The 18,961-nt window shown below is 45.7% G+C and overlaps 1 protein-coding gene across 1 annotated transcript; it reads right to left on the bottom strand.

Annotated features, from left to right (window-relative positions):
- Positions 1-1,541: 1,541 nt before the first annotated feature.
- LOC138875668 (uncharacterized) lies at positions 1,542-4,087 on the bottom strand. Its single transcript, XM_070154523.1, has 3 exons — positions 3,875-4,087; positions 1,788-2,354; positions 1,542-1,610 (listed from the first exon to the last, which is right to left on the bottom strand). The coding sequence occupies exons 1-3, from the start codon at positions 4,085-4,087 to the stop codon at positions 1,542-1,544; spliced, it is 849 nt and encodes a 282-aa protein (XP_070010624.1).
- Between the last annotated feature and the right edge of the window lie 14,874 nt (positions 4,088-18,961).

Raw genomic sequence — 18,961 nt, forward strand, 5'->3', positions numbered from 1 at the left:
CTTAAATAACATATAAGACTTGTACCGGGCGCCAAAACAAAAATACGGGCCCGATACCATCGAGTTCTAATCACAGTTCATTTCCATATCTCATAAATAATTTCAGAAAACAATTTTCTTTGAAAATTCATTTCTCGGGCTTGGGACCTCGGAATTCGATTCTGGGCATACGCCCAAGTCTTATATTTTCCTACGGACCCTCCGAAACTGTCAAATCACGGGACCTCCGTTTACCCAAAATGTTGACCGAAGTCAACTTAATTCATTTTATAATTAAAACTTACCATTTTTCACAAATTTTCACATATTAGCTTTCCGGCTATGCACCTAGATTGTGCACGCAAATCGAGGTGACAGAGAAAGAGGTTTCTAAGGCCCCGAAATGCAGAAATTATTTTAAAAACAGGTGATGACTTTTTGTATCATCACATTCTCCACCTCTAAAACAACTGTTTGTCCTCGAACGGATAGAAGAAGGAAGTACCCGAATCAGGGAAAAGATGGGGATAACGGCTCCGCATATCGGACTCGAACTCCTAGGTCGATGTCTTAGCAGGCTGACCTCTCCACTGAACACGAACAGAAGGAAAACTCTTCGATCTCAACTGACGAACCTGCCGGTCTAGAATAGCTACCAGCTCCTCCTCATAAGGCAAGTCCTTGTCCAACTGGACAGTGATGAAATCTAACACGTGGGATGGATCGCCGTGATATTTCCGAAGCATGGACACATGAAACACTGGATGCACGACTGATAAGCTCGATGGCAATGCAAGTCTATAAGCCACCTCTCCCACTCGATCAAGAATCTCAAACGGGCCAATGAACCTAGGGCTAAGCTTGCCTTTTTTCCCAAATCTCATCATGCCCTTCAGAGGAGACACTCGAAGCAATACCCGCTCACTGGCCATGAAAGCCAAATCTCGAACCTTGAGGTAGGCATAGCTCTTTTGCCTGGACTAAGTTGTATGAAGCCTATCCTGAATAATCCTGACATTGTCCAAGGCATCTTGAACCAGATCTGTACCCAACGACCGAGCCTCTCTTGGCTCAAACCATCCAACCAGAGACCGACACCGCCTACCATATAAAGCCTCATAAGGAGCCATCTGAATACTCAACTGGTAGTTGTTGTTGTAGGAAAACTCTACTAAAGGCAAAAACCAATCCCACGAGCCTCCAAAGTCAATGACACAAGCTCGGAGCATATCCTCTAAAATCTGAATAGTTCGCTCGAACTGCCCGTTCGTTTGAGGATGAAACGCTATGCCCAAATCAACCCATGTGCCCAACCCTCACTAAACCGCACTCCAGAAATGTGAGGTAAATTGCATGCCTCGGTGCGAAATTATAGACACGGGCACACCATGAAGACGAACAATCTCCCGGATATAGATCTCAGCTAACCTCTCGGAAGAATAGGAGACTGCCACAGGAATGAGATACGCTAACTTGGTCAGCCTATCAGCAATAACCCACACTGCATCGAACTTCCTCTGGGTCCATGGGAGTCCGACAACAAAGTCCATAGTGATCCGCTCCTATTTCCACTCAGGAATCTCAATCTTCTGGAACAAACCACTAGGCCTTTGATGCTTATAATTAACATGCTGGCAATTCAAACACCGAGACACATATGCAACGATATCCTTCTTCATTCTCCGCCACTAATAATGTTGCCGCAAATCCTGATACATCTTCGCAGTGCCCGGTTGAATAGAGTACCGAGAACTATGGTCCTCCTCTAAAATCAACTCTCGAATCCCATCCACATTAGGCCCACAAACTCGACCCTGCAATCTCAAAATTCCATCGTCTCCTAAGGTAACCTGCTTTGAACCTCCATGCTGCACCGTGTCTTTAAGGATACACAAATGGGGGTAATCATATTGCCGATCACGAATGCGCTCCAATAAGGAAGAACGAGTGACTGTGCAAGCTAATACACGGCTGGGCTCAGAAACATCCAACCTCACGAACTGATTGGCCAAAGCCTGAACATCCAAGGCAAACGGTCTCTCACCGACCAAAATATAAGCAAAACTGCCCATACTAGCTGATTTCCTACTCAAAGCATCGGCCACCACATTGGCCTTTCCCGGATGATATAAGATGGTGATATCATAGTCCTTTAATAGCTTTAACCACCTCCTCTGCCTCAAATTTAGCTCCTTCTGCTGGAACAAATAATGCACACTCTTGTGATCCGTGAATGCCTCACATGCTACGCCATACAGATAATGCCTCCAAATCTTCAACGTGTGAACAATGGATGCTAACTCCAAATCAGGAATCGGATAGTTTTTCTCATGAATCTTCAACTGCCGTGAAGCATAAGCAATGACCTTGGCATCCTACATCAACACCACACCAAGCCCAATATGAGATGTATCACAATAAACTGTATAAGGCCCTGAACCTGTGGGCAAAACCAACACCGGTGTTGTAGTCAGAGCTGTCTTGAGCTTCTAAAAGCTCGCCTCACACTCATCGGACCATCTGAACTGGGTACCCTTCTGGGTCAACCTGGTCATCGGGGTTGCGAAAGATGAAAAACCGTCCACGAACCGACGATAGTAGCCTGCCAATCCCAAGAAACTCCGAATCTCTATAGCTGATGCTGGTCTAGGCCAGTTCTTGACTACCTCAATCTTCTTCGGGTCAACCTGAATACCCTCTGCTGATACAACATGACTCAGGAATGCAACTAAACACAACCAGAACTCACACTTCGAAAACTTAGCATACCACTGACTATCCCTCAAAGTCTGAAGAACCACTCTAAGATGTTGCTTGTGCTCCTCCCGGCTGCGGGAATATATCAAAATATCATCAATGAAGACTATTACGAACGAATCCAAGTAAGACTTAAACACTCGGTTCATCAAATCCATAAAAGCTGTTGGGGCATTTATCAACCCGAATAACATCACCAAGAACTCGTAATGCCTGTACCGAGTGCGGAAAGATGTCTTAGGGACATCGGATGCCCTAATCCTCAACTGATGGTAGCCAAATCTTAAGTCAATCTTCGAAAATACCTTGGCACCCTAAAGCTTATCAAACAAATCATCAATCCTCGTCAATAGATACTTATTCTTGATTATAACCTTGTTCAACTGTCGGTAATCAATACACATTCTCATCGATCTATCCTTCTTCTTAACAAACAACACCGGCGCACCCCGAGGCGAAACGCTAGATCTAATGAAACCCTTCTCAAGCAAGTCTTGCAACTGCTCCTTCAACTCTTTCAACTCAGGCGGGGCCATACGATACGGTAGAATGGAAATGGGCTGAGTGCTCGGAGTCAAATCAATGCAGAAGTCAATATTCTTGTCGGGTGGCATACTCGGCAGGTTCGAAGGAAATACCTCGGGGAACTCACGAACAACAGGCACAGAATCAATAGAAGGAACCTCGGCACTGGAATAACGAACATATGCCAAATAGGCCAAACACCCCTTCTCGACAATATGCCGAGGCTTCATATACGAGATAACACTATGGGTAGAATGACCAGGAGTCCCTCTCCACTCTAAATGAGGTAAACCCGGCAAAGCTAAGGTCACAGTCTTGGCATGACTGTCCAAGATAGCGTGGTAAGGTAATAAACAGTCCATCCCTAATATGACATCGAAATCAATCATATCCAAAAGCAACAAATCTACACGAGTCTCAAGTCCTCCAATCACAACTATACATGAACGATGGATTCGGTCTACCACAATAGAATCACCCACCGGTGTAGACACATAAATAGGAGCACTCAAAGAATCACTAGGCATGACCAGGTACGACGCGAAATAAGATGACACATAAGAGTATGTAGATCCTGGATCAAAAATAAAAGGGAAGCATCTCTACTACAAACCAGAATAGTACTTGTACCTCCTCCTCTAATACCTCTACCTCCACCTCTAACACCTCTACCTCTACCTCTAATACCTCTATCTCCACCTCTAGCTGACTGAGCGGGCTGAACGAGTCCCTCAATGAACCTCCCCACTCCCTCTCTCAGTGGAAGTATAAGAAGAGCATGACGAGTCAAATTATTAAACCTGGTCTCATACTGAGTAACAGTCATAGAACCCTGCTGGAGACGCTCAAACTACCTCGGGTAGATCTCTCTGAGTGACAGGACGAAACATCTCCAGAAATAACTGAGAAACTGATCCCAAGTCAAAGCTGATAACCTAACTGGTCTAACCAAACAATAATCTCTCCAACAAGTCTTGGCGGATCCAGACAAGCAAAAAGTAGCAAAGTCAATCCCATTGGTCTCCACTATCCCCATGTTCCTGAGACCCTCATGACAATTGTCTAGATAATCCTGGGGATCCTCAGAAGATACACCGCTAAAAGTGGTAACGAAGAGATTGGTGAAACCTATCCAACCTCCGCAAAACCTCCGAAGATGTAGCTGATCTAACACCGGCCTTTGCTGCTATTCGACTAAAGAAGCGGTACGTGACCTCGCCATTAGCAAAAGGACAAGAGTAGAGGTTCTAATTTAGCATTGAGAGAACAAAATCGCATGACAGGAAAGAATAGACGTGAAGTTATTCCTAACTCTATAGCCTCTGAGGGATAAATACAGACGTCTCTGTACCGATCCCTCAAACTCTACTAGCTTGTCTGTGAACTGTGAGACCCATGTATCCTAGATCTCTAATACCAACTTGTCACGACCCGGATTTCCCACCCTTAGGAGTCATGATGGCGCCTACTAGTGTGAGCTAGGCAAGCCGACTATTTGAACAAATTACCTTTTTACCAGTTTATATTCCTTAACAATTATACAACAATAACTTAAAGACAGCGGAATTTATATCAAGCGGAAGAAAAATAATAAAATTTCTTAGTATAACCATTACAATTGTTTACACAAGACTACCCAGAACTGGAGTCACAGCTTCACAGACGGTCTAATAGTACTACAAATAAGGTTTGAAAGAAATAAATACAACACTGTCTCAAAAATTAAAAAAAAAATTATAAATACAGGATTTTTCAAAGTGCTTTAAAAAGGGACAAATGAGCAAGTCGGGATGACACATGTTGTTTGAAGCATAGCATGTTAGAAACAGTTAACTGCCTAGGAGCATTGCATCCTCAAGGTGTTGTTATCAAATCTGTTAATCTCTAACGCTAACGAAGTTTGTTGTTTGTCTGAATCCAGACAGTTTGTTGTTAAAGAGTTCTGGCAACACACCCTTACCAAACCAGATCCAAAGGACCGGTAGCAACAAGCATGACTACTTCGGAGAATAGTACCGAGGAAGAAAGGCCGATGACCAGTTGTTAAAAGAAGTGATGGAAAAGATTGAAAGAATGGGACTAGAGATGAATGCAATGCAGCTAGCTCTAGCCAAAGCACAAAAGAGCCCTGAGCCACTGAGGGACATGCCGGAATACCCTCATTCCGGCCCTTCAACAAGCCTCCCGAATCCCCGTTATCATCAGGAAAGAAGCCCACATGATTCCCAAGCTCCACCACCCCATCAACCTCTCCCAACACCAAATATTCCCACTTTTGTGGGACCCACATCAGCCACCCTGCAGAGAACGGCCAGCGAGCCATTGTTTTAGGCTCCCGATACGCAATACTATCCCCCTGAGCCTACATTCCATGCCCCCGAACCACATGCCTACAATCCGCATTTGGAGGTACCGGCAGAAATTGAAAAGCCGGTTAAAGCCCCAGAACAAGATGAGGTATTAAGTAAGTTTAAAAGAATGGAGCAGTCCTTCAGGAACCTGTACGAATTGGGCAACCAAGTCAGCGTGGCTTACAAAGATCTATGCCCTTTCCCGGACGTCCAACTCCCGGCTGGGTTCAAGATGCCTAAGTTTGATTTATATGAAGGGCACGGTGATCCCATGGCGCATTTGCGGGGATTCTGTAGCAAAATGAGAGGGGCAGGCGGCAAAGATGAGCTGCTGATAGCTTATTTCGGCCAAAGTCTGAGCGGATCTGCGCTAGAATGGTATACCAGGCAGGATTCCAGCAGATGGTACACTTGGGATGACCTGGCGCAGGCTTTCGCAGGTCATTTCCAATACAATCTCGAGATAGTCCCTGACCGTCTCACATTATTGAGGACCGGGAAGAAGCCCGGGGAAAGTTTTCGCGAGTACGGGTTCCGCTGGAGAGAGCAAGCAGCTAGAGTGGATCCTCCCATGAGAGAGGGAGAAATGGTGGACTACTTCTTGCAAACACTGGATCCAACCTACTTTGGTCACTTGGTGACAACGGTCGGAAAATCCTTCAACGAGGTAGTGAAGATAGGGGTCATGATAGAAGAGGGTCTGAGGTCTGACAAAATCCTGAATTACTCGGCACTCAAGGCCACGACCCAGGCTATTCAGAGCGGCACGGGAGGTGCGCTGGGAAGAAGAAAGAAAGAAGAAATTGCCACGATTGAGGCAAGCAGTTGGGCCAGGTCTGGCAAACCCCACTACAATCAACCCAGGCCCCACGGGCCAAACTACCCATACAGCCCACCACAGCACTACTATCCACCTCGAGAACCACATTTCTCCGTACACCAAGCCCAGACATACACTCAGCCTCCGGTTCGCCCGCAATGGCAGGCGCCGGCTCCCCAGAACACATATGCACCACCCCAAAACACCTATCCTCCACCGAGGGCATATAGAAACCCTCCAGGGGCAGGCTTTCGGGGAAATCCAGATGCTAGGAATGACAGGCTGCGGAAGCACAGAACTTTCACGGAGTTGGGAGAAACCTACACCGTTTTGTTCCACAAATTGAGGCAGTTGGGTTTGGTTAGTCCTGTCCAGACTCGAGAACCAAATCCCCCACCCCAGAATTTGGACCGATCAATAAGTTGTGAGTACTGCTCAGGGATGCTGGGGCATGATACCGAAAAGTGTTGGAAATTGAGGCATGCCATACAGGATCTTATTGATACCAATAAGATCGAGGTCCAGACACCGGAAGCTCCTAACATCAACCAAAACCCATTGTCAGCGCACCACGAGACTCACATGATTGAGTTGGTGTATGAGGGAGGAGAGTTGAGAAAACCCTCACAAACAGTGATGATGATCCAGGCAGCTCCGAAAGAAGGACCGACCAGTGGAGGAACAGGGGTACAGTCCCAAGGAGAAGGCGTCAAGTCGGTAGTGATATTAGGGAAGAGACCGTCCGCCATAACAAGCAAACCCGAGCCAAACAAGTTGGTAATATCAGGGACTCCGCCCACACCTGTAGTTGTGTTAAAAGGGGTATACAGGGAACTGGTCACAATAAAGCCCGCAGTTCAGTTGCCGATGGTTGATAGTAAGGTTGTGCCTTGGAAATACGAGAGGGCAGTGGTGATGTACAAAGGAAAACAAGTGGAGGAAGTTAGTTGTGAAGCGCAAGGACTGACTCGATCAGGTCGGTGTTTTGCTCCGGTGGAGCTAAGAAGAACCAATCCCGCTACAACCAAGAAACTTGTGTCCGAAGAAGAGGCTGAGGATTTCTTGAGGAAGATGAAAGTGCAGGGCTACTCCGTGGTCGAGCAGCTGAGGAAAACACCAGCACAGATCTCGCTGCTATCATTACTGATCCATTCTGAGGAACATCGCCGGGCCCTGATGAAAATACTGAACGAAGCTCATGTACCCAACGAGATTTCTGTAAACCACCTGGAAACCATTGCCAACAAGATTTTCGAAGTGAACATGGTAACGTTCTCAGATGATGATCTGCCAGTGGAAGTTACGGAGCATAATAAAGCTCTGTATCTGACTGTCAAATGTGAAAACGCGGTAGTTACTCGGGTATTGGTGGATAACGGGTCAAGTGCCAATATTTGTCCATTATCCACCCTGAACCAGTTAAAGATCGACGACGGAAGAATCTACAAGAATATCATCTGCGTCCGAGGGTTTGACGGAAATGGAACAACCACTGTGGGGGATATTGTACTTGAATTGACCATCGGTCCAGTCCTGTTTACCATGGAGTTCCAGGTGTTAGATGCCACAGTATCTTATAACCTTCTGGTGGGACGACCGTGGATTCATGCAGCCAAAGCAGTGCCTTCCACCCTACATCAGATGGTTAAGTTCGAGTGGGATAGACAAGAGGTCGTACTGCACGGCGAAGACATGGCGTGCACCATGGGTGGCGCCATTGTACCATTCATAGAGACCGATGATGACAAAGGTCCTTGGGTCTACCAGATTTTCGATACAATGTTGGCAAACAAGATTTCTGAGGGTGAGATCCTTCAGTACCCTAGGGTAGCTTCCGCAACAATCATGATGGTCTCGGAAATGCTGGGCAACGGGTTCGTGCCGGGAAAAGGCCTGGGAGTTGAGCTTCAGGGGATTGTCCAACCTGTCTTCCTGCCCAAGAACTTGGAAAACTTCGGTTTGGGGTTCAAACCAACCGCGGCAGATAGGAAGCAAGCACGAAAAATGAAGAAGAGAGTTTGGTTTCTGCCCAAGCCGGTGCCACGTCTCTCAAGGTCTTTTGTCAGAGCAAGTGCCAAGGGGCCGCCAGTCCCAAATATTCTAGGACCATCGATCGGTATGGATGGGGACCTGAATCAGAGTTTCGAGAGACTATTCGCTGATGTCAGTATGGTAGAAACTGGAGAGAGTTCCAGCAGAGCGGAGATACAATTTGTGAGGTCTGAGGCCAAGACCAACAATTGGACGGTTACTCCTCTTCCTGTCCGAGGGGATTCTTGGTAGTAGGCTTTGATTTATGTTTTTGTTTGTTTTGTTTTGTTCGGATTATCCCAGGGTGTAATCCAAATTTTACTTTTGTTTTGTAAAAGTGTGAACCCTTTTATCCCGCAAGTTTAATAAAGTTCTCTTCTTTTGTCTCATTTTAATTGTGTCTTGTTCTTTTTCTTTCTGAACAGTTCTCTTTTTACTGGTTCTAATGACATGGCATGCACAGCGGATCTTCGACCTAGTCTAATAAATCAATCTGAGTCCGACTTAATGATACAAGTGGTCGTTTGTGACGATGAATCTGAATATGACGAAGATAAAGCCTTCGAAGAGATAAACCAAGAACTGTGCCAATTTGAAGAGAAACCCAAGCCTAACCTAAATGACACTGAGGCTGTGAATTTAGGAGACGCTGATAACGTCCGAGAAACCAAAATCAGCATCCACATTGAGCCGAATGTCAGGGAGGAATTGATCAAAACCCTCGTGGAATTCAAAGATGTTTTTGCATGGTCATATGATGATATGCCGGGATTAAGCACCAATTTAGTGGTTCACAAATTGCCCACTGACCCGGCATACCCTCCGGTCAAGCAAAAGCTAAGGAAATTTAAAACAGAAATGAGTGTAAAGATCAAAGAAGAGGTGATTAAGCAGTTGCAGGCGAAGGTCATTCGGGTCACTCGATATCCCGAGTGGTTGGCCAATGTGGTACCAGTCCCAAAGAAGGATGGAAAAATCAGGGTGTGCGTCGACTACCGCAACCTCAACAAAGCAAGTCCCAAGGACAATTTTCCATTGCCCAACATCCATATCTTGATCGATAATTGCGCTGGGCGCGAGATCGGATCCTTTGTGGATTGCTATGCGGGTTATCATCAGATCCTAATGGACGAGGAAGATGCGGAAAAGACAGTATTTACCACGCCATGGGGAACTTACTGCTATCGGGTAATGCCGTTCGGACTGAAGAATGCCGGGGCAACGTACATGCGAGCAATGACTGCTGTGTTTCACGACATGATACACAAAGAAATTGAGGTGTACGTAGATGATGTGATCATAAAGTCTTGGCGTCAGGAAGACCATGTAGCAGACCTAAGGAGATTCTTCCAAAGACTCCGAAGGTATGATATCAAGCTTAACCCGGCCAAATGCGCATTCGGGGTTCCATCAGGAAAGCTGTTAGGATTCATCGTCAGTCGACGGGGTATTGAGCTGGACCCATCTAAGATCGAATCCATCCGAGATTTGCCACCGCCAAAGAACAAAACAGAGGTAATGAGTCTGTTGGGTAGACTCAATTACATCAGCAGGTTCATCGCTCAACTCACAGCAACTTGTGAGCCCATATTTCGGCTGCTGAAAAAGGATGCTGCGGTAAGTTGGACGGCAGAGTGTCAAGAGGCTTTCGACCAAATCAAAGGGTATCTGTCTAATCCACCCGTGTTGGTCCCGCCTAAGCCAGGGAAGCCCTTAATTCTTTATCTGACGGTCTTGGAAAACTCATTTGGTTGTGTATTGGGGCAACACGATGACACATGAATTACTATCTCAGCAAGAAATTCACAGTATATGAGGTCAAGTACACTCAACTCGAGAAAACGTGTTGCGCCCTAACTTGGGTAGCTCAGAAGTTGAAACACTACCTGTCCTCGTATACTACTTATCTCATATCTCATTTGGACCTATTGAAGTATATCTTTCAGAAACATATGCCCAAAGGGAGGTTGGCAAAATGGCAAATTCTGCTCACAGAGTTTAATATCGTCTATGTGACGACGACAGCCATGAAAGCCCAAGCGCTGGCCGACCATTTGGTAGAGAATCCCGTTGATGAAAAATACGAGCCTTTAAGAACGTATTTTCCCGAAGAAGAAGTGATGCATACAAGTGAGCTGGCGTTACCCGAGGAACCGGGTTGGAAGCTTTTCTTCGATGGAGCTACAAACGCGAAAGGGGTTGGAATAGGAGCAGTACTCATTTCTGAAACAGGACGCCATTATCATGTTACGGCTCAACTACGCTTCTATTGCACCAATAATATGGTCGAGTATGAAGCTTGCATTTTTGGTCTGCAATTGGATGCGGACATGGATGTCCAAGATGTTTTGGTCTTGGGAGACTCGGACCTCTTGGTACATCAGATTTAGGGTGAATGGGAAACACGGGATCTGAAACTCATACCATATCGACAATGCTTGCACGATCTGAGCAAGCGATTTCGATCGGTGAAGTTCAAACATATCTCGAGAGTTCATAACGAGGTTGCGGATACATTGGCCACCTTAGCATCAATGTTGCACCACCCTGACAAAATGTATGTTGACCCTCTGCACATCCAGGTTCGTGATCAGCACGCTTATTGCAACACGGTGGAAGAGGAAGCGGATGGCGAACCCTGGTTTCATGATATCAAGGATTACCTCAAAATGGGGATATATCCGGAACAGGCCACTGGAGACCAAAAAAGAGCCCTTAGGCGTTTGTCAAATGGTTTCTTCCTCAGCGGAGGAGTGTTGTACAAAAGAACCCCGGATTTGGGATTGTTAAAATATATAGACGCCGGTCAAGCCACGACGGTTATGGCAGAGGTACATGCTGGAGTTTGTGGGCCACATATGAGAGGATATGTATTGGCAAGGAAGATCCTTCGAGCAGGGTATTATTGGCTTACCATGAAGCATGACTGTATCTCTTTCGTGAGAAAATGCCATCAGTGTCAGATACATGGAGATCTGATTCATTCTCCGCTAACAGAGTTACATACGATGTCAGCACCCTGGCCGTTTGTGGCATGGGGCATGGATGTCATTGGACCTATCGAGCGCAGCATCCAACGGTCATAGATTCATTCTAGTAACCATTGACTACTTCACCAAATGGGTTGAGGCTAAAACCTTCAAGTCGGTAACTAAAAAGGCAGTGGTGGATTTTGTGCACTCCCATATGATCTGCAGATTTGGGATCCCAAAAATAATCATCACGGATAACGGTGCAAATCTTAACAGCAACCTAATGAGAGAGGTATGCCAACAATTCAAGATTACACACCGCAATTCCACCCCATATCGTCCCAAGGTGAATGGGGCGGTCGAAGCAGCCAATAAGAACATTAAGAAGATACTGTGAAAGATGGTGGAAGGGTCCAGACAATGGCACGAGAGATTACCCTTTGCTTTGTTGGGTTACCGCACTACCGTCCGGACTTCCATAGGTGCAACTCCTTATTTGTTGGTGTACGGAACTGAAGCCGTAATACCGGCGGAGGTCGAAATTCCGTCCCTCCGGATTGTCGCTGAAGCCGAGATTGATGATAATGAATGGGTCAAAGCTCGATTGGAACAGTTGAGCTTGATAGACGAGAAAAGATTGGCAGCAGTGTGCCATGGTCAGCTGTATCAGAAGAGAATGGCAAGGACATATAATAAGAAGGTACGCCCCAGGAAGTTTGAAATAGGGCAGCAGGTATTAAAGAGGATCCTCCCGCATCAGGTCGAAGCAAAAGGCAAGTTCGCCCCAAATTGGCAAGGGCCTTATATCGTGACCAGAGTGTTGTCCAACGGTGCTTTGTGTTTGACGGATATCGAGGGAAGATGTGTTGACATGGCTATCAATTCAGATGCAGTCAAAAGATATTATGCGTAATTTCTTTGATTATGGCAATTACTGGTTCGTTTGTTTGTACTTGGTACTTATTGGATAATGAAATGACGGAGGCAATTCTTTCTTCTATCCAAACACAGTTAACCCTTGTTTCCCCCTTTTTGAGCCTTAATTTATTCTTTCATTCCCCTCTTTTGGAATCACTAATGGAAAGATATGAAAAGGAGAAAGAAAAGAAAAGAAATTTTTTTTTAAAAGAAAAAAAAAGGAAAGAAAGAGATAAAAATTACAATAAAAACAAAACCATGGGAACTACGTTTGACCTGATTCCTCAAAGAGGATACGTAGGCACCTCACGGCTCGGTCATAGTGTGCATAGTGTGCATAGTGTGCACAGTGTACATAAGTGTGCATAATAGGCACAGTGTGCGTCACGCACATAGCTCAACATAGTGTAAAAAATAAAATCCCCCAAGCAAGAAAACTGGGGCAGAGGTTATGTTTTGAAGTTCCAACAAAGGTTTGATTCCAAAAGTTGTAGTGGATCACCCATCAAAGTTATTTCATTTTTTTGATAGCCTTTCTTTTAGCCCCACACCAAAACCAACATCGACGTCCCAAAGACCTCCCGATCAATATCCAAGAGGTGCCAAGTCAGGCAAATAAAGCCGAGAATAATACACTAATCCCCGGCAAAGAAGAGGATAATAAAACTGGAAATGAATCGGTAGTCCAAAGGAATCTCCAAAAGAGAGGATCATATCGACAGCACTCCAATTCTCCGGTGAAGAAATAAAATGAGAGAGTCTTGGCAGGTGAAAACCTTCGCAGGCACCACGAGGCGACGAAAGATGAGAGATATAAAATGAGAGAGTCTTATCGGTGAAAACCTTCACAGGCACCATAAGGCGCCAGGAGCTGAGGGAAAAGAGAGAGTCTCATTAGTGAAAACCCCTCGAAGGGCGCTATGAGGCGACAAGACAGATCGACAAAAGGGTCCACGTTCGCAAAGAAATGGACACTCATTTCTCCCCAGCAAGTAAGTCCATAAGGCAGATGATTTATACAAATAGACTGGGTCGGGAATCTATGGTGCACGTCATGATCATAAGGACCAGTCAGGTCATCCAGATAAGTTTTTCTTTCCACCAAGTATTGGTTCAGAAAGATTTCTCTCCTTTTCTACCTTTTTTATTTCTTTCTAAAAATCTGTTTTGAAAGGATCTTTCAAAGTTTACTTCCAGAGTCCGAAGGGGTACAAAAGCAAAATACGAAAGGGATAGGCCAAAAGCCGAGAATAAGACAAAAGGCGTCGGTTGCAAAACCAAAGGACGAATTGCGTAGAAAGTTAAGAGCGACGGAAAGAGAGTGGAAAATAATGGGTGAAGGACCTGTGGACCAAGTTCCGAGAAGGTTTCCCCGCATAATGTCGATAAATCACGGACCCGAGGCCGAAATGGTCAGACTCCACAGGAAAGGGAAGTTAATCCGATGCAAGATAACCCTAACAGTCCTAAGGGTTATCCCCATGCAATAAAGTTCTATGCCTTGCAGTTCCGGGAGGAAATAAAACTCCTAAAGGAATTGGTTTCGGGAGGGAAGCGGACTCCCGCAGTTTGGTTCTGTAAAGAGAAAAGCAGAAAAGGGGATAAATGGAAAACCATCCCCATCAGACAGGTCACCCCCAGCAAGCAACTTTGTCCACCAACCAGTTGTGAGGGGCACAAAGCAAGAGTGAAAAGAGAAAAAGCATCCCCAGCGGGAAAAGACACCGCTGCCCACCATGATTAAAACTAACAAAGTCCTTTTGTCTGCTGCAGAAAAATAAAGGCTGATGATGGCAGAAGGACGCGATGTCAGAAAGGACACCAAAACCGGGGCAGAAAATTTTCTACCGTTGTCAAAAATTTTCTCGGAGGAACGAGGAAACAAATTCAAATACTTTCTGTTCTAGGTCGCCCACCAGTAAAATGCGGGAATACTTTCTGTTCTAGGTCGCCCACCAGTAAAATGCGGGAATACATTCATGTTCTAGGTCGCCCACCAGTAAAATGCGGGAATACATTCTGTTCTAGGTCGCCCACCAGTAAAATGCGGGAATACATTCATGTTCTAGGTCGCCCACCAGTAAAATGCGGGAATACATTCATGTTCTAGGTCGCCCACCAGTAAAATGCGGGAATACATTCATGTTCTAGGTCGCCCACCAGTAAAATGCGGGAATACTTTCTGTTCTAGGTCGCCCACCAGTAAAATGCGGGAATACATTCATGTTCTAGGCCGCCCACCAGTAAAATGCGGCAATACATTTATGTTCTAGGTCGCCAACCAGTAAAATGCGGGAATACATTCATGTTCTAGGTCGCCCACCAGTAAAACGCGGGAATACATTCTGTTCTAGGTCGCCCACCAGTAAAATGCGGGAATACATTCATGTTCTAGGTCGCCCACCAGTAAAATGCGGGAATACATTCATGTTCTAGGTCGCCCACCAGTAAAACGCGGGAATACATCTTTTCTAGGTCGCCCACCAGTAAAATGCGGGAATACATTCATGTTCTACGTCGCCCACCAGTAAAATGCGGGACTACATTCATGTTCTAGGTCGCCCACCAGTAAAATGCGGGAATACATTCATGTTTTAGGTCGCCCACCAGTAAAATGCGGGAATACATTCATGTTCTAGGTCGCCCACCAGTAAAATGCGGGAATACTTTCTGTTCTAGGTCGCCCACCAGTAAAATGCGGGAATACTTCATGTTCTAGGTCGCCCACCAGTATAATGCAGGCATACATTTCATAATTTTGCATTCAGGCGCCCACCTGTATAACAAGAGGAATATTTTTTTGTCTTATACTGCAGATTTTTGAATCAGTAAATCTATCAGAAGGCGGAAGGTTACAGCAGGAATGCCCAGCAGGAAACAACAAAAATCCTCAACACCAGGAAGCAGAAGGTCGCCAGGTCAAGCGCACATTCAAAGGGAAGAAGGAACGCGTCTCAAAAGAAGTAGTTTGGGAACGTTGTAGCATGCCCAGTATAACAATTCTGATGAAAAGCCATACCACTGAAGAAACCATTGGAAGATCTAAAGAAGAAAGCCGTGTCCCCAGCAAATCAAGCAAAGTGATGAGAACTGACATTCAGAAAAGGTGAAGGACCAGCATCATCTCCAAGTTCACAAAATAAAGGCGTCGGAGGAAAGCATTAGCCGACAAGAAAGCAAGGCAACAAGAACAAGTTGAAGATGGATGAAATTTCAGGATCCTCAGTTTAACTTAGCTTCTTGTTTTCCTTTTAGAGCAATGTAATAGGGAGATCGGTTGAGCAGTAGCATCCTACAGCAGCATACAACAGCGCACAACAACAGCAAACACTACAGTCACACGGTAGTCCCAGCTACCAAAATTTCCCGAACTACATTGACCTGATTCCTGTTCAGCCCAGGATATGTAGGAAACCTCTGAAGCAAAGGTTCGGTCAAATCTTTTTCAAAAAATGCTTCACACGGAGTACTCGGACGAGCAAAAATCGCCCGCTTTATCTTTGCGCGAAAACCCTTCGTGTCTTCGGGCAAAGAGGGGATGTTGTAAGCACTTGATTTTTGCTTCACGAAAGTACTCCAAAAAGAAATAAAATCAAAAAATATATGTCTTGTCATTGAGCGATTTGTATTTAATTTAAAACTGTGTGTTAATTGTTATAGGTGTTAACCAATATATGTGTAATTTTATTTTTAATTTGTGCAATTTATTTAGGAGTTTTGGTTTAAATTTTGTTAATCAAAGAGGGGAAAAGGTTGTGGGAAAATCAGATTGGGCCCCAAAGTGAGGCCCAAAACCGCACACAGATCCAGTTCAGACCAGGCCTGCCCAAGCATGGACCCAAACGACGTCGTATCAGCGTCCCTGTTGGAGCCATTGATCTGATTCAAACGAACGGTCTTGATCAGGCTGCTCATTTACCCTCAACGACGCCGTTTTAGGCAATTGATCTGAGCCGTCCAACCCCTTTGATCAAACGGATCCAGGCCTTCCCCTAGACCCGTCAAAATTTGACCCGATCCAGTCCCCCACCCGGTCGCACCTACCACACACCCAAACGACATTGTTCTTCCCAAGTGAATAGATCCTGGCCATAGATCTCACTTGATCCAATGGCCAGGATCTAAACCCTCAATGCATATATAAACCTAACCCTTTTTACCCCGCCCCCCTACCCAAGCCCCACCCCGTTCCTTCGTCTCTCTCAGAAAGGACCCAAACCCCCGAAACCCTAGCAGCCGCCCTGGTGCCCCTTTCCACATAAATCCGGCGGCCAGGATGCTGATGGCTACCATAGTTACACCACGGGACCTACGAGCCACCCTGAACACAAATCCCTAACCACTTAACTTCGAATCACCTCCAGGGTGCTCAAATCTTCGATCAAAGATTCGAGCCAAAACCTTAAGTCACCGGATGAGTCCTAAATTCACCCTAGTCACTCACCTAACATCCCTCACACCCTAATCAGCTTTGGTTCCGGTCAAATACAAGCAGAACTTTTCAAATCCCGAATCTGAGTTCAAGAACCCTAAAAAACCAAACATGTTTCGTTTGAGGTAAGTTTTCGATGTAATCGTCTTTTCTTTCCTCTTGTTTAGGTGTTATGCATATGTTTGTGGATTTGTTCTAGATTATTTTTGATTATTTTCGGTCCATTTTCAAAGACCCTTTTGTTTGGTCGATTTCGTTTCTCAAATGTTAATGGAGTGTTATAAGATGTTTGTTCGCTTCGACTGATGTTGTCGACCAGTTAAGTTTCATAAACTCCATGTTAAATGCCTCGAGACTCACATGATTGAGTTGGTGTATGAGGGAGGAGAGTTGAGAAAACCCTCACAAACAGTGATGATGATCCAGGCCGCTCCGAAAGAAGGACCGACCAGTGGAGGAACAGGGGTACAGTCCCAGGGAGAAGGCGTCAAGCCGGTAGTGATATTGGGGAAGAGACCGTCCGCCATAACAAGCAAACCCGAGCCAAACAAGTTGGTAATATCAGGGACTCCGCCCACACTTGTAGTTGTGTTAAAAGGGGTATACAGGGAACTGGTCACAATAAAGCCCGCAGTTCAGTTGCCGATGGTTGATAGTAAGGTTGTGCCTTGGAAATACGAGAGGGCAGTGGTGATGTACAAATGAAAACAAGTGGAGGAAGTTAGTTGTGAAGCGCAAGGACTGACTCGATCAGGTCGGTGTTTTGCTCCGGTGGAGCTAAGAAGAACCAATCCCGCTACAACCAAGAAACTTGTGTCCGAAGAAGAGGCTGAGGATTTCTTGAGGAAGATGAAAGTGCAGGGCTACTCCGTGGTCGAGCAGCTGAGGAAAACACCAGCACAGATCTCGCTGCTATCATTACTGATCCATTCTGAGGAACATCGCCGGGCCCTGATGAAAATACTGAACGAAGCTCATGTACCCAACGAGATTTCTGTAAACCACCTGGAAACCATTGCCAACAAGATTTTCGAAGTGAACATGGTAACGTTCTCAGATGATGATCTGCCAGTGGAAGTTACGGAGCATAATAAAGCTCTGTATCTGACTGTCAAATATGAAAACGCGGTAGTTACTCGGGTATTGGTGGATAACGGGTCAAGTGCCAATATTTGTCCATTATCCACCCTGAACCAGTTAAAGATCGACGACGGAAGAATCCACAAGAATAGCATCTGCGTCCGAGGGTTTGACGGAAATGGAACAACCACTGTGGGGGATATTGTACTTGAATTGACCATCGGTCCAGTCCTGTTTACCATGGAGTTCCAGGTGTTAGATGCCACAGTATCTTATAACCTTCTGGTGGGACGACCGTGGATTCATGCAGCCAAAGCAGTGCCTTCCACCCTACATCAGATGGTTAAGTTCGAGTGGGATAGACAAGAGGTCGTACTGCACGGCGAAGACATGGCGTGCACCATGGGTGGCGCCATTGTACCATTCATAGAGACTGATGATGACAAAGGTCCTTGGGTCTACCAGATTTTCGATACAATGTCGGCAAACAAGATTTCTGAGGGTGAGATCCTTCAGTACCCTAGGGTAGCTTCCGCAACAATCATGATGGTCTCGGAAATGCTGGGCAACGGGTTCGTGCCGGGAAAAGGCCTGGGAGTTGAGCTTCAGGGGATTGTCCAACCTGTCTTCCTGCCCAAGAACTTGGAAAACTTCGGTTTGGGGTTCAAACCAACCGCGGCAGATAGGAAGCAAGCACGAAAAATGAAGAAGAGAGTTTGGTTTCTGCCCAAGCCGGTGCCACGTCTCTCAAGGTCTTTTGTCAGAGCAAGTGCCAAGGGGCCGCCAGTCCCAAATATTCTAGGACCATCGATCGGTATGGATGGGGACCTGAATCAGAGTTTCGAGAGGCTATTTGCTGATGTCAGTATGGTAGAAACTGGAGAGAGTTCCAGCAGAGCGGAGATACAATTTGTGAGGCCTGAGGCCAAGACCAACAATTGGACGGTTACTCCTCTTCCTGTCCGAGGGGATTCTTGGTAGTAGGCTTTGATTTATGTTTTTGTTTGTTTTGTTTTGTTCGGATTATCCCAGGGTGTAATCCAAATTTTACTTTTGTTTTGTAAAAGTGTGAACCCTTTTATCCCGCAAGTTTAAT

The sequence above is a fragment of the Nicotiana sylvestris genome, chromosome 8 (genome assembly GCF_000393655.2).
Source record: "Nicotiana sylvestris chromosome 8, ASM39365v2, whole genome shotgun sequence".
NCBI classification, from domain to species: Eukaryota; Viridiplantae; Streptophyta; class Magnoliopsida; order Solanales; family Solanaceae; genus Nicotiana; species Nicotiana sylvestris.